Source organism: Bacillus rossius, chromosome 18 (assembly GCF_032445375.1).
Source record: "Bacillus rossius redtenbacheri isolate Brsri chromosome 18, Brsri_v3, whole genome shotgun sequence".
NCBI classification, from domain to species: Eukaryota; Metazoa; Arthropoda; class Insecta; order Phasmatodea; family Bacillidae; genus Bacillus; species Bacillus rossius.
The window spans coordinates 1,414,975-1,434,593 of NC_086345.1; the positions used below are offsets into that span (position 1 = coordinate 1,414,975).

General features: G+C 36.7%; 1 protein-coding gene across 2 annotated transcripts in view; it reads right to left on the reverse strand.

Moving 5' to 3' along the window:
* Positions 1 to 6,202: 6,202 nt before the first annotated feature.
* The window catches only part of LOC134541171 (xanthine dehydrogenase-like), a 296,422-nt gene continuing 283,005 nt past the window's right edge, over positions 6,203 to 19,619 (reverse strand). For both annotated transcript variants that reach the window (XM_063384402.1, XM_063384401.1), the window contains exon 28: positions 6,203 to 6,364. In XM_063384402.1, the coding sequence (XP_063240472.1) occupies positions 6,314 to 6,364 (51 nt within the window). In that variant the 3' untranslated portion in view covers positions 6,203 to 6,313. The remainder of the gene's footprint in view (positions 6,365 to 19,619) is intronic.

Below are 19,619 nucleotides of genomic sequence, written 5' to 3' on the forward strand. Positions count from 1 at the left end.
TTCAATTTCCCTCTTGTTCACACGACCGTCATATGCGCTGATGTGGGGACGCACCACAACGCCGAACGTACAATAACGCCAAAAACCATAACGCTGAATACCAAATTGACTACAACGCCGACAGCTAGAAAACTGCTGTGTATCACAACGCCGAATTACCACAACGCCGAAATACATTAACTCCAAAAAATGTCATTGCAGGACTGCCACAAAGGTTAGGTTAGGTAAGGTTAGAACACAAATTCATTCGGTTGTTTTTCATTTTGCTCCTTTGGCCCCCCTTCCCGCAGCAACATTTTTCGGCGTTACTGTACTTCGGCGTTGTGGTATTTCGGCGTTGTGGTATTTCGGCGTTGTGGTAACGACCCCGCTGATGTGAGTCAGAGGGTTCGGAAACATTGCGGTCAAATCTTGTGCGCGACCTACTGTTACCGTTACCGTTATTTTTTCCAATTGCGCGCGCAGTTCTCACACACCGGAGCGGTGGCGGTAGCGATCAACGTGGCATACACTGCGGCGGGCGCGGTAGCGGTGGCGGTAGCGATATTTGCACACGAGTCTCTGTATTGTGCATAAATGGACTGGCCGGACCTAGTAGAGGAAACATTACTTCTTGCAGCTGTAATCGAAGATGAGCAGCAACCGTACCACCTATTCCTAGCGTTTTGCCGATTTCATTCCAAACCACATATTTTCTTCTGATATTCTTGTACTCAGGATCTGACATAGCTATCATATAACACAATGTTTGCCTTCACTGCTTCGATAAGTTTTTCTGTTGCACTTGTCATTGTGTGATATCACACCACTACACCAGGCGGCCTGCGGGCTAACGCAACCTGCTGCGCTCTGGCCGCCACCGCGGGGTGAGCGCAGCACAGGCCGCGTCCGCGCTCGTGTGTTCGCGGCTGGTCTGAACACGTCCCTTTCATTACATACGTCGCGTTTTACCGCCACCGCCACCGCCCCGGTGTGTGAGATCCCTTAGAAGTGAAACTTACCGGATGCTCCGTGTACGAGAATGTGAGCAAGTCACGCGAAGCAAGTTCAAAGTGGGACAACGAGAGAGCCAAAACCCGAAGTTCCCCGAAGTTCATGCTTTTTTTCCGTATCTTTAATGTAGCTATCCTAGCCAAATCAACCGTCCACAATGTTTTAAAGTATTTATAATGTAGCTAACCTAATCTAATTGACCATTAGTATCCTTTTATCAACACCGCCATATTTATTTACAATAAACAACCCCCCCCCCCCCCCATGATGATGCCCGATCGGACGTTTGGCTCTCTCGTCTGTGAAGAGAAGGTTTCCCGTTAAAAGTTCGCTGAGAGCGTAAACCCCCGCAGGTGTGCAAACATTCCACCGAGCGCTGCCAACTCCCGAACGTTCCACTTCCCTTCGCCGCTCCGATGACGTCATCACCACCGACTTATTCACCGGGTGTGAAAAAAAAAGTATCACGTCAAAATTTTCATCAAAGCGAAGTTCTCGCGAACAAATCATAAATTCGCCGAATGCTCGTACATCTTAGTGACTGTAAAAACAACAACACAATTTTGCAAGAATTAAAAAAAAATTTCAGGAATTTTAGAATATTTTAAATGTCACTGACCTAGCAAACACTTATCCCATATCTCGTCACGATTATGATTACCTAGACGTTTGAAAACCTTCCCTTCCAAAGATAAAAAAAAAAAAAAAAAAATTCGTTGTCTGTAAAGTTGGTTTACGGACGATAGTTCAACGTGACAACGTCATAACAAAACATTGATGAAATGATTGCATACTTTTATGAATGAAATTGAATCATTTTTATTGAATTATCACTATTTTGTATGGATACATAGAATGAGTGAAATGAAAACTACAATTTAATTGATAAATTTACTTTTATTTGCACTCGTTAATTCAAATAAGTTTATTACTTTAACTAAGAGATAATTATAACTATAACTTATATACATGTTTACTATTTAACTTCTTCCAATCTGTGTTATTCTGATAAGGATAGGACGATGACAGGAAAAGTAGGAAACGAATGGCAGTGTTTCAAGTTTAATGTGCCTCGAAAAAGTCACATCGATGGTTGTTCCAATCGAGTGGAAGATAGATAGATGCGGCGCAAGCGTACTATGAGCGTGACGGGACACAGCGTAACGGGACAATGTGCTTAACAGGATACTTTTTCGTGCGTGCAGCCGGCGTTCATCGATTTATTAGACGTCACGTCAAAATTTGCGAGAAATTTATTTATGTAACAATCATTATCTAATACATGACTTATGATATTACAACGGCAAAACCAATTCGAAAATGTATATTTGTGGATTATTGCGGCAGATGTCTATCGTGCACTGTTATCGAATGCTGTTTATGTAGTTTTAATGTCTGACGTCAACGACACAGCTAGTCCAAGCCGCCGTATTGATAAAACAAACCCCATGTGCGTCATTGAACATGCGCGAATTCCCCACGCCATGTGTGATTAGCTCGTCAGCCTCCATGCTTTGTTGGCTATCACGTGGGGAATGCTTCTACGAACTGGACGGATAGAGAGATATTTATGACGTGACAACGTCTAATACATCGATGAACGCAGGCTGCACGCACGAAAAAGTGTCCCATTACGCACATTGTTCCGTTACGCTGTGTCCCGTTACTCTCATTGTACGCTTGCGCCGCATCTATCTCTCTTCCACTCGATTGGCCTATGCGTCCGAAGAGAAGAAAGACAGCGGCAGCACACAACTTACATCTACACGCGAACTGTTTCGTCGACTGGTTATAAAGTGAAGTGAAAAGTTAATGTGGTTTTCATTGCTTATTACAACAACAATTTTGGCAATAAAGGTTAATTATTATTGCATTTTAAAAATCTTATTACTAGTATAATTTCCAGGATTTATCCTTTTATTATTAAAATAAAAATTATTCAATTTTATTCATAAAAGTATGCAATCATTTCATCAATGTTTTGTTATGACGTTGTCACGTTAAACTATCGTCCGTAAACCGACTTTACAGACAACCAATTTTTTTTGTACTTGTAAAAATAAATACGGCGCGCACGACACTTCAAAAGTAATAAATATATTTGAATTAATGAATGCAAATAAAAGTAAATTTATTAATTAAATTGTAGATTTCTTTTCACTCCTTATTTGTATCCATACAAAATAGTGATAAATCAATAAAAATGATTCAATTTTATTCATAAAATCATTCAGAGTTAGATTTTATCATACAAAAGATAGAAAAATTTTAAAAAAAATTTCTTCCTCAAAGAATATAATATTATTAATGCCTAAATTGTTTGGTTGCAAAAACCTATTACGGCTCAGTGTCTAGCCGAATATGATATTTCATTTTCTTCTGGATCAATCATTTCATCAATGTTTTGTTATGACGTTGTCACGTTAAACTATCGTCCGTAAAACGGCTTTACAGAAAACCAATTTTTTTTAAGTAAGTTTTAAAAATTAATTTAAAAATTAATTAGTGTTTAGAATCAAAAAGATGTATAAATATTAGGGTGCATATATAAACACTTTCACCCCTTTTTTTCTGCATTGATGAGAGTTTTAAAAATTATTAAATGAACAGTAACATGTTTAATTATGTCAAGTATGATACATGCATAAATCTCTTGCCACAGAATCAAAAATTTGTTTTAATACGTTTAGAAATAACATTGCGTGTTATTTTTCAAAATTACTAAACCTATAATTCCTTAAAACCTAAATCTAAATACATATTACTTTAAGTGCTCCCATCTTCAGATTAAATAAGACGAGACTGCATTAAATTATAAAAAAATATTATTCATGGATGGTTGCTGGATCTACCTCTTCACTATATTTAGACTTGTTTGTAGGTAGGGCGGTAATTTTCTGAGGTGGAATAATGGTTTCGCTTACAGATTTGGAATTCGTGCGGGATTATGATGGCGGATTCATCAATATAAACAACAAGGCTTTGACATTTTATTTTATACTGTTTTGTGTAAGAGTTTATTTAACGTCCAGATGTGCTGCAACCTAGTAGGTTTCCAGAGAAAGAAGCTACATGGCGGTAAAGGAAACTGCGGTCACTTGAGAAGACAACGTGCAAATCCAATGATTCCACACCACGTCTCTTCTGACACCCCCATCCCGGAGTTACAGAAAAATCGCATGGCTACACTATACAGCAGTAGTAAATATTGGTAGGTTCTAGCCCTGGGAGCTGGGCGTAGATTGTGATTGAAGTTCAACATCTTGTATTGTGACATCGCGGCGGCCAAATTGGATGTACTTTACTTTGACTCCGGCCGCCAACTTATATTATCTTGACCCAGCCACTACTTTTAATTCCGCCACCCCATAAGATTCCGCCATCTGGGATTCGATATCGCAGCCACTATTTTTCTTTATAGAACTTTCTGCCATCTAGGGATACTCCTTTTTCGATTCTAGAAATTTCCACCATTTTGATTTTGAACATTTTGGCTTCTTGTATGATGTAATGTCTGCCATATTGAAACTCCGCAATTTATTTCCATAAAGTGCATGCCACGTCCCGTAGTCGTGTCTAAATGAACAATGGCTTGTTCGAAATTTTTTGGATTAGGAAGTAAATTATCTCGTATTAACATATCTCAGAAATGTGGTATCTTCAGCAGTTTGTGAGCGTACCTAATTAAATATATTGGTAAACAGGTTTTTTGGGCAGAGAATCTAGGAATATTATGTTCTTTTACATTTCATACCTACTTTGTGAAAAAATGAAGCTATTATTTTAACCCATATTAATAGCTTCTATGTTAACATTGTGTCTTCGTGCTTACTCTAACTGCTAACTGTCGTTTTTAGAAAAGTTGATGGCTCGCACTATAATACTCGTACACCAATGAGAACACCGAAGACACCCAATGCAGTAAAAATCAAAGGTAGAAATCATCCTGTTATCTTCTTTTTGAGAGTGTTCTTTGGTCTATTCACCATCACTAAAGGTAAAAAAAACACATAAGCGACTCTTACCATTAATATACATATACAATCAGCCATAGCAAAACACAAAGTAAAATAACCACAGTGTTTAATTCAACTAATTCAACACCATGGCCAACATCTCGCAAAAGAAGAAAAAATACATTCGAGAAGCAGTAAAAAATATTAATTCACCCTTCAAACAGATATAAAAGGATGGATGCTAATTAGGTATAATATGGGAGCCACATTTCAGCAAGTCTGAAAACCAAGCTCTACATAGAACAGAAAACAGATGGCCCTGATTGGTCAAACAGCTCAGCCAACCAGAAGAGAGAGGCCACTGATTGGCCAGCAGCCCCAGCTAATCACAGAAGCCCAGCTCCGATTGGCCAAACAAACCAGACAATCTGAATAAAGGTGGGCTCCAATGATTCAGAACTGTGTCAGAGTAAACTGTAACAACAACTCAGTGAGTTGTGGGAGCTCTGCTTCTGGTATCACGACACACAAATGATATGGAGATTCGGCGTTGGGCACTGACAGGGCTAAGAGCTGGCAGAGTCCCGTGGGCTTGCTGCTCTCGCAATAAAAGCCTCTTTCCCACAAAGGAAATTAACACTTTACGCGATTATATGCCTCCGAGAGGAATGACAATAGAAATACAAGTCTTTAAATACAGACATCACTACACTAACGAACATGTCAGCCAAAAAACTGAGCGGAAATGGTGAATCACCTCCACCCCCAGGGCCCAGTCATATACACTAATTAAATTAGAGCCAAACAAAAAAAACGACAGATACTTACTTCTTACTGGACCATGAGCCACCTTTAATCTTAAAGTAGCATACTAGCGCCCCGCAAAAGTTTCTAATGATTCAAACAATTTGACGGGGTCGCGATCTTATTGATTTCCTACATGAGTTATGGGTAAACAATAGTTCCTGCATGGGTGTCACATTTTCCCGGCTGAGCATATAGAGAAACAGTGACAATAACCTCAGTATGTGCCTGCTACCCTGATGATGGCGGTTGCAAGATCGAAATGTTGGGGAAATCCTCGCCTTCAATGTGGCTACAGCACATAAGCCCATCAACTTTGGACAATTAAGTCGAATGCCTACTATTTTTTTAATTAAAAGTATTTTATTATTTCTAAAAATAAAACTCTTAAGTTTACAAGTAGATAATTTTGAAATATATTTTTGTCGAATTGAAAGTAATGCAAATGGTATTCTTCTTAGTAAATTTTATTTGCATTCATCAATATATACAGAAATGAGTTCAAAAGAAAACCTTGTTTTAAATGTTACTGAACGCTCTGAACGCTCCTACGATGTTTGTTACGTTCTAACAACGTATGGAGTGTAAGATCCTGGGTCAGCCTCTTCAATCTGAAAGAAAACAAATACAAAACAATTAGAAGAGCCACATTCAAAAATAAGTTTAGATTACATTTCCTTTAACTTTGACAAGTACATTTACTCATTCACGACATTTACTTGTCTCCTGGATTCGTTGTACTTAAGTTAAATTTATTTCAATTCAGACCAATATTTCGATATCTGGTAATGGGAAGTCGGCTATTGAGTGGTTTTTGCCCGCATGCTGGGTGATTTGGAGTCATACCCATTAAAAATTTTCAGTTTTTAAGTTACCAAAAGTACCCATTCTTCCAAATGTAAAAACGAGTTAATGAGTCCAACTGGTAAATAACCGGGTTCACGGATATGACTCTGTGTACAAACCTGTAAGGTCGTACTACTCAGGATAAGTCTCTAAATATGTCTGCGCAAGTATCCATTAACCAAAGTGTAAAATGTCAGTTCTTGCCCATGCATGTCAGGACCTGTGATGAAACTTCGTAGACGAAGAAACGTCAGAGTACAAGCACGTCTCGCCGTCACTCTGGTGACATTCCTGCGTCCAAAGAAGACGTACCTGAGATCATCAATGTGTGTCCTGCCCCAACATGTGTCGAGTCTGAACTCCCACGGAGATGCTAATCACTTGCTTACGTGCAACATCTGGATTGGTTTGCTCTAGGTTAAAGTCAATGATAAATAATGTCCACGGACTTTCACGTCCATTTTCTGAATTAGCTTGGCTTCTAGGTTGTAGCCATGTCCATGGCGAATAGTTACCAACGTTTAGGCCGACATTGCAGTCGCCATAATCAGGGAACAGTTACCTACTGCTCCTGATGCTACTGCTCCCTGATGGCGACTGCAATATCGACCGAAACGTCGGTCAATTATTCGCCATGGACACGGCTACAACCCAGAAGCCATGCTACTAAAGTCAAAGATGTAGGCTCTTTCTAATATAAAATTTTTCTTTAAATTTACATTTCATTCGTGATTAGGACTCCATGAATTGGAGATGCATCTTTTGCCTCGACAGGGCTTCTGTGGTCGGCGGTAACCATTACTTCGGCGAGCCGCCGAGCTAAACGGGAGCGAGACGTGCGGTGAAGGGGAAAGAGACGTCACAGCAGTGCAGTGAGGAGCCGCGCAACAGACAGTAAAGACCATTTCACACGATGAAAGTTTCTACATAAGTTACGATAGAAGTATAGGCGCAGGGATATATTTGGACTGCGGTGCAAGCTGCTATGCAAGTTTTAGCAGACGGCTATCTAGTTTGATGAAAGATTCCGTAATATGGCCTGGTGCAATTTTATGTAGAAGGTTTGGTTTGTGAGTCAATCAGGTGGTAGCAGTAGGGCGCTACTTGTGATGCACTTAGTTGTTGTATTTTATACGAATACTTTAATTAAAGAGGAAATATTTGAACTATTGAAGCTGTTGCGGCATTGTGCGATAAATATGGAGGGTTTATGTGTTTATTTAACACAAAATCGGAAAACTACCACAGTAAATCAATCCAAAATATGGCTTTTACATATATGGCCAAATATGTGTGTGAAGTGGGTCCGGAAACCACAGTTCCAAAGGTTAAAACTAGTTAAGCCCTTATTACTGTAGTTTTACCGCTTTTTCTGTGATAGATGTTGCTGCCACAAGTAGAATTAATATTTGGGCATGCGTTTAAAATCTTGTGTCGTCACGTTTATCTAGGCTTATACCAGTGTGATAACTTCTTCCATAGAAACGTCTACCGCAGCCTGTATGCAAGGCACATAATATATACTATCGCAGCCTGTATGAAAACAGCCATCGTGTTATACAACCTAAAGACTGCTCGGTCGTTTCGAGTAACGAGAGCGAGTGACCATCGCACAGCGAGCGGGCCTGGCATCTCTTCGGAAGGTTTTGAACAGGAGTCAGAGCACGCGTCCACCTACACTAAACACCGGTCCACATGCAACGTTTTGAGCAAAGATTTACGAGCGCAGTTGAAATTGTTGCAGGCTATACGCACATGTGGACAGCAAAATGCGCAGTCCTGTGAAAAAACTGAACAAGGAGTCCAAATACTGAACAAAATAGCTTAAAAATCAGATAACTGTGCAGATAAGTGGGTGTGTGTGGACACTCGATCGGTCTTTCACTGCGTTTAGACCGCAGTTTTCGTTAGAGGGTCGTCCAGACGTAGCTGACTATATAAAAGTTACCTTTGTTTGTGGCGAGTTAAAAGTAAAGAGCATAGTCATAGAGATAAGAAAGGGCAAGCGTACTGAATATTGTTAGAGAAATAGAACGTGTTAGTTCGTGCGGTAGAATACTGTACATAGCTGGACATGTTTCAAGTGTTATTGCACTTAGATAGTGTTTGGATATAATCGCTGGAAATCATTAGTCCTTGTAGCTCCTGCCATCTGCAAGAAAAACCTGAACATTGCAGTCAGCCTCTTATTGGGAAAAATGGACTTCCTCACACCGGTCTTCCGACGTTCTATGTGTTAAGCTACTATATTGTAGTAAGTAAGCTTACGTACCGTCGGTCATACGTAAGTCATTGCGCACTCTTCAGATTCGCCTTGCAATTCACGAAGTAGTTTCACATGGGAAAAATATTTATCTTCGACAGCCAATTAATGCACCGCCATTTTTTGGACAGTTAAGTTTTAATAAAACAGATTTCAATATCTGACCGAATAACCATTTGTTCATGACTGTCTCGTACTAATTTCTGAGTGTGTGAGGACGCAATAAACGCTTTAGCTGCGCAGATAGATCGTTCTTGAAAACGTTGCGTGTGGACCGGCCTATTTGGCGAGTGTAACGCATATTTACGTGACTTGTCTTTAGGGTTGTTTTAAAACAGAATCGCCACTTGGCGTTCTTCTACACTCAAGGTGCCAATTCCCATTGTTATGCCTTTAACGCTGCGTGATACGGAGTCGTGTCTCGGCGAAACACCGAGGAGCGGTGTTGTTGAACACTTCTATAACAATTATTGTTGAGACTCGCCTTACGACATCTAAGTGAGCCTGCGCAGGTCCAGCAATAACATCATGTCAAAAATAATGATCACGGAAAATATTTTATTATCAGCAAATTCATGAAACTGTGCGTCCTTCGTAAAACCTATTTACATAAATTACTTAAGGAAATGATTACGTCCGCAAGTAGCCTTGGCTTGTCTTTTAGAAACACGAAGATTTTTATGTGCTTGTAGGCAAGTAAAGTCACAACTTTACTATTATATGAATATAAGCTGCACAAACAGGTTTATTACTGGTTACTTTGGTCCTGTCAAGTTGGACGAAGTTAACTTTGTACTGCGAGTCGAAGCGAAGTAGATATTATTTGTGTCAATTGTATACGGCACATAAAAGACTGTTTAAAGTACAATCATTTAAAGATTAATAACTATACAGGGTCTTTATAATGTTTCAAGTTGCAAACATTTTTTAATGAATTTTTTTATGTGCAATTAACTTAGCTCTCGGTGTACGGCATTTGGTAGGAGTAATTTCGGAAATGGAACGGTAGTTGAACAAACGGACATGTATAACCATGGAGCTGCCGTCGACTTATATTGCTTTCGTGAACATCGTATAATTTACACCACGCATAGTTATTTAAAAACCAAACTTTATAATTGTAAAACTATCATTTAATACTTTATGTAATAATTTATAGTACAAAAGAAATTAAAACAACATAGAAAACACTTTAGAATCCTGGCATTACAGCCCTTATTTAACATTGAAATGTCGAGATTAAGCAGCGTTCGTCATACTGTAGACACACAACAAATTAATAGCCTATATATATTCGACGAAATGAAAAATAATGTAATTTAATGTTGAACAAACTCAAAAAGGTTAAGATTTGTTTGTAAAAAATATTTACAGTTTCATTGCAAAAATAAAATACAAACACATAAATAGTGGTAAATTATGGGTTTTAAAATAATTCATGATAATATTTTGGTAATGCTGTAGAAGTAGAAATTCTAGCGTGTGTACCTAAGTAGAGACTCCTTAGTTTTTTATAAATCAAGAGTACAATCTCATTAAAGAGAATTATATTTATACCGTTTTTCCTAAAAAGAATACGTACATAATTATCAACCATTTTAAGATATTAAAATAACTACTTCTCTAAAGATAAAAGTTATAATTACATTCAAGAATACCAAAGAACCAATGAATCACTCCAGTAAAAAATTAATATAAGTAGGCCTACTTAATTTTTAACAACAAAAGTGTTATTAGGTTAAACAACGACATAGTTCGGTTTTATGAGAGGAAAACCTGTCCCATGTTTTTCATAAAACCAGACTTTTAGAATTTAAGGGCACTTAAAAGATTTTGTGGTTTTGGGGACGTTTTAGAAATATATATAGGTACAGTAAACGTATATCGTTAATATTGAAGGTTTAATATCGAAATACTCTATGTGATAGTTATATATATGTGTATATATATATCAACTCAAGTATTTACCAATCGATAATAAAGAATTTAAAGCACAAGTTGTTTTATGTTTAAGTTGTTTAAGCTTCTTTGGTGTTTACTAATAGTGAAAAAAATTTTTGTTACATCTTAGCTCTCGTTACACAGCATTATTAGTTAGGAGTAAATTCGTGAATGGAATGGAATTCACATGAAACGGAATTCTGTAAACACGATGCTGACATCTGTGTCAGAAGGCGAGAACCAAATTTCATAGAGGCAAAGGGGAAAGTTAAGTATTAACTGTTTAATAAATTGTAACAAGATTTGTCAGTATTTTAATAAAATTTCTTGTCGAAGATCAGGTCCAAAGTCTGAGTTATTGGTAGGCTATTGGGGCTCTGGGTCTGGTTCCAGTGCCTCGAGTTCAAGCCATGTCCACCATCTTGAATTATGACGGCACTGCGGTCATCTTGGTGTCAAATTTACTCGAAAATCCTCAAAAAGACACTTAATTTCAAAAAATGTCCCTATCGCCAGGGAAAATTTCTTGTTTTTAAAGAAAATTCCTTATTAATGCCTCAAAAAATTCAAAAATTCGAATTTTAAAATGCCTCAGAGATTTTTGTCTTATAAGAAACGAAAATCCCTCATAAAGCCTTAAATTATTCAACAACAAGCCTCCAATTAGCCTCTGGAGGGGAGCTTTCACCTTCACCTTGATCGTAAACTTGAAGTACCTACTTTATTTTTTTCCATAAAATTCCGTAAAATTCTCAAACATGCAAAAACTTTGTTGACTTCAAAAGCTCAGTTACTTAATCCGTTTCAGACTTTGGTTCGATTCCCGCCCAGACTAAACATCTTAATATATATAAATCTCGTGTCACAATGTTTGTCCTCAATGGACTCCTAAACCACTTAACCGATTTCGATGAAAATTGGCATTTATGTGTAATTTTTTCCAACTTGAGAGATAGGATAGTTTTTATTTCGATTAATGGTCTTAATCTGATAATTTCAGAGTTTTCTAATGTGATGTATGTATGAGTTGGCAGAAAATCACCACGGCAACGGCTGTAGCATTGTTGATGCTTCATTCGTCTCCATGGCAACGACTATTTCAATGTTAGTGTAGTCCTCATCACTCATTAAATACAGACCACCAATTTTTAGATATATACAGGTAAATAACTATACACTGGTAGAACAAAGTCGGTCGGGATTTTAAAGTGATATAAATTATTCAAATTAAGAAGACAATTACTAACTACATCTGATTTCTAAAAAGGTCCAGTGAACTCTTTACCAAGTCAACCGATTTCGATGAAAATTGGCATTTATGTGTAATTGTTTCCAACTTGAGAGATAGGGTAGTTTTTATTTCGATTAATAGTCTTAATAATTTATAATTAATAATAAACTGATTATCAATGTTGATTGGTGTTTAAGCCCGGGAAACAGTGGGTACTTCGTTTCCATGACAACGTTGCGTGCTTGAGAGTCGGGAAACCATCGCTGCTATTCGTTTTTTCTTCGGTACATTACAAAGCATTGTATTAAGTTTTTGTCAAAATTAATTAATTTTCATTTTATTTCATTTATTATCACTGTAAATAGGAGATTTGGTCTCATTTTCCCCCCCATAAATACAACCGTGCGAAGCCGGGTCGGGCAGCTAGTGTACTTATAATTTTAAAAAAATTATTTACAATTAAAATTAAATTTTAATAAAATTCTTTATGTGACAATCGCCATATTCGATTCTAGAACCTTCCATCATTTTGAATAGAGATGCCACGTCCGCCATTTTCAAAATACGTATTTTCCTATAAATAATTATAAACACTTTAAAATTCATTAAAAATTAATTAAATAAAATTTTAATAAAAGAAAAACAAATTAATTTAACGGATTTGGGAGTCGTAAGTTTGAATCCGGTAAAGTCATTCGATTAAAAATGGAGTTATGTATACTTGCTCCATGGAAACCAACTCCCGCCAATAATGCCAAGGTACGATGTCATTGCAGCTATTTTTGGTCACTCATCTTTTTTTCAGTATTCCATACAAGAAGTGTTAGTGTCAAGTATTTCACATGAGGTCTGCTAGAGTGCTCTGCCCATAGTAGTTTAATGTTTGTCCGCTAGAGAACAGTAATTAAATATTGTCTAGACATTCTCCATTTTGTTGGACTTCTTGACCACCGTCTCGAAATTTTGTAATTATTTAGGTAGAAAATCGAGAGAAATTTCCAAATAATAAAAAAATCGGTTATTAAAATAGTTGTTTAATCTTTCTATTACAGTGATTATTTCGACTCTTGTTCATTACAAAAACTTAATAGTATTAAATATCACATCAAATTACCAAAACAAGACAGGTTAAGAAGAAACAAAATAATTGCAAATAAAATATATTATTTTAATTTTGCTAGTACTTATCGATGCTTATTCGTCGTCAAAAGTAATATTCATTCTAAAAAACGCTCATTCGTCAAATAGGAAGCACACTATAAAAAAGAAGCACTTTAAAAAAGCACAATTTAAGTAAAGGACATATTTTCGTACAAAAAAAATAATTTGGTAAGATCTCATCACATGTACACTATCTCATCACGAGAACCACTCATAACTTAGAAACACACAACTTAGAAAAGTCATAACTTAGAAACCTAGAAAAAATTCACGTAACTTAGAACTATCATAAGTTAGAACGATCATAACTTATAAACACGTAACTTAGAAACACACAACGAAAAATCACACAACTAAGAAACGTCGTAACTTAGAAAGTCATAACTTAGATTTATCACAAATTAGAACTGCCATATCTTAGAAACACGTAACAAAAAACGCAACGCAGGACCACACAACTTAGAAACATCGTAACGTAGAAAGTCATAACTTAGAACTATCACAACTTAGAACTGTCATATCTTAGAAACACGTAAATATAAATACGCAACTCAGACCCACACAACTCAGAAACGTGGTAATGTAGAAAGTCATAACTTAGAACTATCACAACTTAAAAACACACAACTTAGAACTGTCGTCACTTAGAAACACGCAACGCAGAACCACACATCTTAGAAACTTCGTAACGTAGAAAGTCATAACTTAGAACTATCACAACTTAGAACTGTCATATCTTAGAAACACGTAAATATAAATACGCAACTCAGACCCACACAACTCAGAAACGTGGTAATGTAGAAAGTCATAACTTAGAACTATCACAACTTAAAAACACACAACTTAGAACTGTCGTCACTTAGAAACACGCAACGCAGAACCACACATCTTAGAAACTTCGTAACGTAGAAAGTCATAACTTAGAACAATCACAACTTAGAAACACACAATTTAGAACTGTCATAACTTGGAAACACGCAACGCAGAACCACACAACTTAGAAACGTCGTAACGTAGAAAGTCATAACTTAGAACAGGAATAACTCAGAAGATTCTATCTTGTGTGTTTCTAAGTTATTTGTTTCTAATTCGTGTGTTTCTAAGTTGTGACAGCACCACTCTCATCACAGGGATAATCTCTCATAGTAGGGATACGATCTCCTTACACAGATACGATTACATCAGAGTGGTACTATTTCATCACAGGGATAGAATCAAATCGTAGGGATAAATCTAATCGCAGGATTACGATCTCTTTAGGGGGTTATGTTTTCATCACAGGGATGCGATCCTATCACAGGATTAAGGCATCATAGGGATACGAACTATCGCATGATTTATTAGTATTCATTTGATGGGACATTGTAGGATAAGTTCGGTGGTATACCACAGGTTGGATATGATAAGATACTCTGAGAACTCAAACTATGTTATCAATCTGACTACAAGAATTAAAACAATAAATTATTTATCTAATTAATTGAGATATTTTTCAATATTATACACATGCAAGTAAAACAAGCGATTAATGTATATAGCCAGCTTCCTACAGTTCTTTAAATATGGAGGCTACTTCATCGATGTGCGAGTAGTTTCCTTCATGAACCGATCCCACCATCAGTTTCAGACGATCGACCAATATGATTGGATCTTCCCATGACTGGTAATCAATATCATCTGTCTTCCATGCATGTTTATTATTTATAAGATATTTTAAAAATTCCGTTTTAAAACCAGTATAAAGGTACCATCGTCATCGTCCCAGTAACAAACATATGCTTGATCAGAATAATTGAGTTTAGTGCTTCGTTTCCATTTTTGTACTCATTGCATGATCACAATAATCTGTCTTGTGAGCTTCAAATTATTATATATTGTTCTTATTTTCTAAAAATCTTTTGTTGCTGACATGGTTTCCTGTAATATTATTTAATCCTTCATCCCCAAGTAACAGAAAATCCATCAGAGAATTCAGCAGGAAGCTCAAATCTTTCATCACTCATCTTAAGAAACTTGTCATCATTTTCTTCCTGAAGTACGACAACTTATTTCCATTTCTTTAATGCTGGAATCTGAATACATTGGAAATGAAAGCAATGCAGATGCCTAAGTGCGATGATTTATGCCAACTCCACACATATTTGGTCCAAACACTGACTTGGTCTTAGAAGTCTTAAAAAGAATACCTTCACATTAATTTTTTATTTTTATTTTTCACTTAGTCCAAACTAAAAGCTGCAATTGTCACAATGTAACAATTTCCGCAAAGCAATCTTTGCAAAATTGTATTTATTATGACATTCAGTTTAAATGAACGATATTCCACATTACCGAAACATAAATAGTTCATAAAGATATTGATTCAACCAGGGTCGAACAAACTTTCAAAATTTTTTCGCCAATATTATCGCTCTTATATGTAAGTATTTAAATATTTTGTCAGTATGAGTTAATTTATCTCATACAAGAAACTTGTTGCGAGTAGTTCATATTTCTGCCAAAAGAATGATGTTGTGTACGTTGTGTTGCAGCAAATCTATACTAATATTATAAAGCTGAATAGTTTGTTTGTTTGTTTGTTTGAACGCGCTAATCTCAGGAACCACTGGTTCGATTTCAAACATTCTTTCAGTGTTGGATAGTACATTTATCGAGGAAGGCTATAGGCTATATTATATTATCAATGACACTAGGGATCCTTACTAAAAGTACCATTTAGAATCAAATGCGTTGGAGGGGGTTAGATACAACATGCAGTACACGTTCGAAGTGTGTGTTGACAATGCCGCAGGCGCTATAAGTTTATTTCATATTGCCTATTAACATTGTTGCCACGCACTATATGCCTTATCATTCTTAATTTTCCCATACAAGTAAAAAACACCCATATGATATTAACAACGAAGCAAAAAGTACCCTCATAACAGTTCAATTAGTTTTTAAATACTTTTTATCACTTTAAATCGCAAACCTAAACTATTGTCTTTTCCTCTCGCTGTGTTTAATTTGTTGTTTTTTTTCTTTTACTATAATTATTTTTAATATTTTAAATTAATTTTCATTTTTCGGACCATCAATAATTTTCCTCTTCCGTTACAATTCTGACAAGGTCTTGTATATGTATGTATATATATAAATATATATATATATAGGGTAAATCCAGGAGTGATGGACCACCGGGTGAGATGGACCGGTGGCATAGTTCACGAACCTGCTAATATAAAGTGCTATGGCTGGTAGGAATGTGTCGTGGCTACTGTATTGCGCGTGCTGTCTTGTTTTAGTTCCTTTGTATGAGTAAATTGAGAAGATATTAAAGATAATAGAAAACAGGTAGGTCAAAAATTTTGTTAATGTGAACGCAGTTGTGTCGTAGAGACAGTATTTTGCAATATTTTTGAACCATTATTCCTTACAACATGTAAACAAGCTAAACGTATCTTTATAGTGTTCTGTAGCTACGCTGGGCACAACAGGGACGTAATGGCGGCCTGGTCCATCTCTCCATAACGATCGGGATAGATGGACCAAAATAAAGTGGGAGAGATGGACCATCGTGGGAGAGATGGACGATCGTTTTAAATGGGCCTACCTATTATTAATGAGTATGCTGTAGATTTGTAATGTCGTTTCTACAAAAAAATTAGTCACAAAACATATTGTTAAGTATTTTGTAAGTTAATTTCCAAATTTGTAAGGCAAATTCTTCTCTCCGTGAGGCCTACTTAAAAAACAAAAATAAAACATAGGCTGTATGCGGTAAAGTGAACACTCTTGAGGATATAGTTACTTTTATTATTCGATCAAATTTTTATTTTTCGGCCACTTTTAAATAGGATATAAATAATAGCTTATGAGCCTATTACATGAAGTGTTCGTATTACTCGCGTGTTCTTGTTCGTATTTAAAAGTTGCGAAGTGCTCACTTTACCTCGTACAGCCTTTAATAATTTTTTACAACTTTTTGTAGTCATTTGAAATCCTCATTGTTGGGCACGGAAAATGAAAATTAAACACAACTTTGACCTAGACGCCCAAAAAGCAGGTTATGATTGGCTGCAATCTTTTCTGATTCGTAATCCTGAACTAACAGTCCGAAAGTCAGAAGGTATTTCTAAGAATAGAGCTCTCGGAATGAATAACACTGTTGTAAAACAGTATTTTGACCTACTAGAAAACGTTTTGACAGAAAATGATTTGATAGGTAAGCCTGAGCACATTTAAATTGTGGACGATAGTGGGTTGCAACTAAACAACAAACCAGGTGAGGTTGTTGCAATAAAAGGATTACGTCTGGAGAAAAAGGTGAAACCATTTCCGTTGTATTGTTGTTTCAATGGCGAGGGCAACTACATTCCTCCCTATTGCATTTTTAAAGGGAAGAATACGAAACAGGAGTTCAGTGATGGCATGCCTCCGGGTTCCATGATTGCAATGAACGTGAAATCTGCTTACATAACCTCTGAATTATTTTTCGACTGGTTGAAACATCACTTTTTGCAAAGAATGCCTGCTGGAAAAGTACAGTTGATTCTTGACGGACACTCCTCCCTTTGCAGCAGTGTGGAAATGCTTGAATTCTTTGATTAAAATTATATAATTTTGCTTAGCCTTCCTAGTCACACGACCCATTTCTTGCAGCCACTTGACAGAAGCTTTTTTAAATCTTTGAAGTCTAACTACAACAATGAATGTAATGTGTTCATGAGGAACAACCCATTGCGGCAAATTACGAGACTGCAATTTGGCAAGTTGCTAGGATGTGCTTGGTCCAAATAAGCGACTATATAAAATGCAGTTTCCGGCTTCAAGGCATGTGGAATTATTCCGCTAAACATGCCTGCAATACGAAACTACATTTACCTGATACCTAGCGAAGATTCAACAATCAGTACCCCTGACACAAGAGGTTCTAGTGAAACGTCACTTTCTGAAGCTACTGAAACGAACTTAGTTCAACTACACTCTCCAGACATTGGTTTGACATCAAACCAAGAAGCAACCATAGTCACCGATAGGTCTACCCCTCCACTCGAATCTGCTCTGCCTATAAGACATTTCGAACAGCCTATCAGTGATGAATGCCTGGCGACTCCTGGAACTTCGTCAGGGCCCACCAGTGTCTCCGGAGTCAAAGAGGTCGACAACCCCACGCCAACAAAAATTTTGAACATCTTACCTATTCCAATCTTAACAAAAAAAACTACAGCCCGTGGTAAGAGTGCAAGTGTTTCGAAAGTACTAAATTCTAAGGATAATGTACAATGTATTACCCAAGGAAAACATGACAAACTAAAGAAAATAAAAGAACAAGAAGAAAGAAAAAGACGGAGAGAAGAAGCTATCCTAACTAGGACTGTTAGGCCTACCAAACATAATAAACCAAACACCAAAGGATTTTCTCACCCAATTTTGTATGATGACAGTGATGATGGTGACTGGGACGAAAATGAATGTGTTGGGTGTAATGAGGACAACAATACTACAAAAAGTACAGAAGACTGGATTAAATGCACAGTGTGTTCTCGTTGGTTGCATGAGAACTGCACAAAGTACGAAAATAAGTGCGATGTATGTGGAAAAAAAGAACTAAACTCTTTATGGGTTTTTAAAAACTACATCTCAAAGAAGAAAGACCTTGTAAAACATGTTAATGTATAGGCACTGTAGACTTTTTGTACGTCAGAAACGATTTTGTTTAATTGAGTGCTTAAATCTGAATTTAAAGTTAGTCATAAATGATTAAATAACTTTCTCAATGCTGGTCCATCTCTCCCATATAGGCTGGTCCATCTAACCCTAGGTATAGGTATGGACCAGTACTGCCAAAAATTTTCAAAATTTTTCTTCACTTTGTTAACGTAAATTTTCTACATATACCTTTGCTTTTCATATACATAGTTCACCAGAATATCATAGCGAAATTTACTTTACCAATATCTTGACAAATAACAAAACTATAAGAGTTTCAAAAAAAGGTGGTCCATCTCTCCTGGATTTACCCTATATATATACATATATATACATATATATAAGCGAAATACCACTCACTGACTCACTCATCACGAGATCTCTAAAACTATACTCCCGATTGACTTGAAATTTAGCATAGTTACTCATTTTGTGATGTAGACGGTCACTAAGAACGGATTCTGCGGAAATTCGATCCCAAGGGGAGTTTCGGGGGCGTAATATATTGTAACGCCCTTCGTGCCCTAGAATTATATTATTTTAATTTAAATTAAAAGGCCTTGGACACTGCTGGGCAAAATATTAAGAAAATTAAAGTTAATTACCAGAGGGGACACGAGGCGGTGAACAAGACAAAATTTACACTCCCTGCACACTATTAACTTGGGAGTTCGTGGATCGTTATGTAGAAGAAGGTATATGATAATAAATACACTATATAAATAATTTGGTC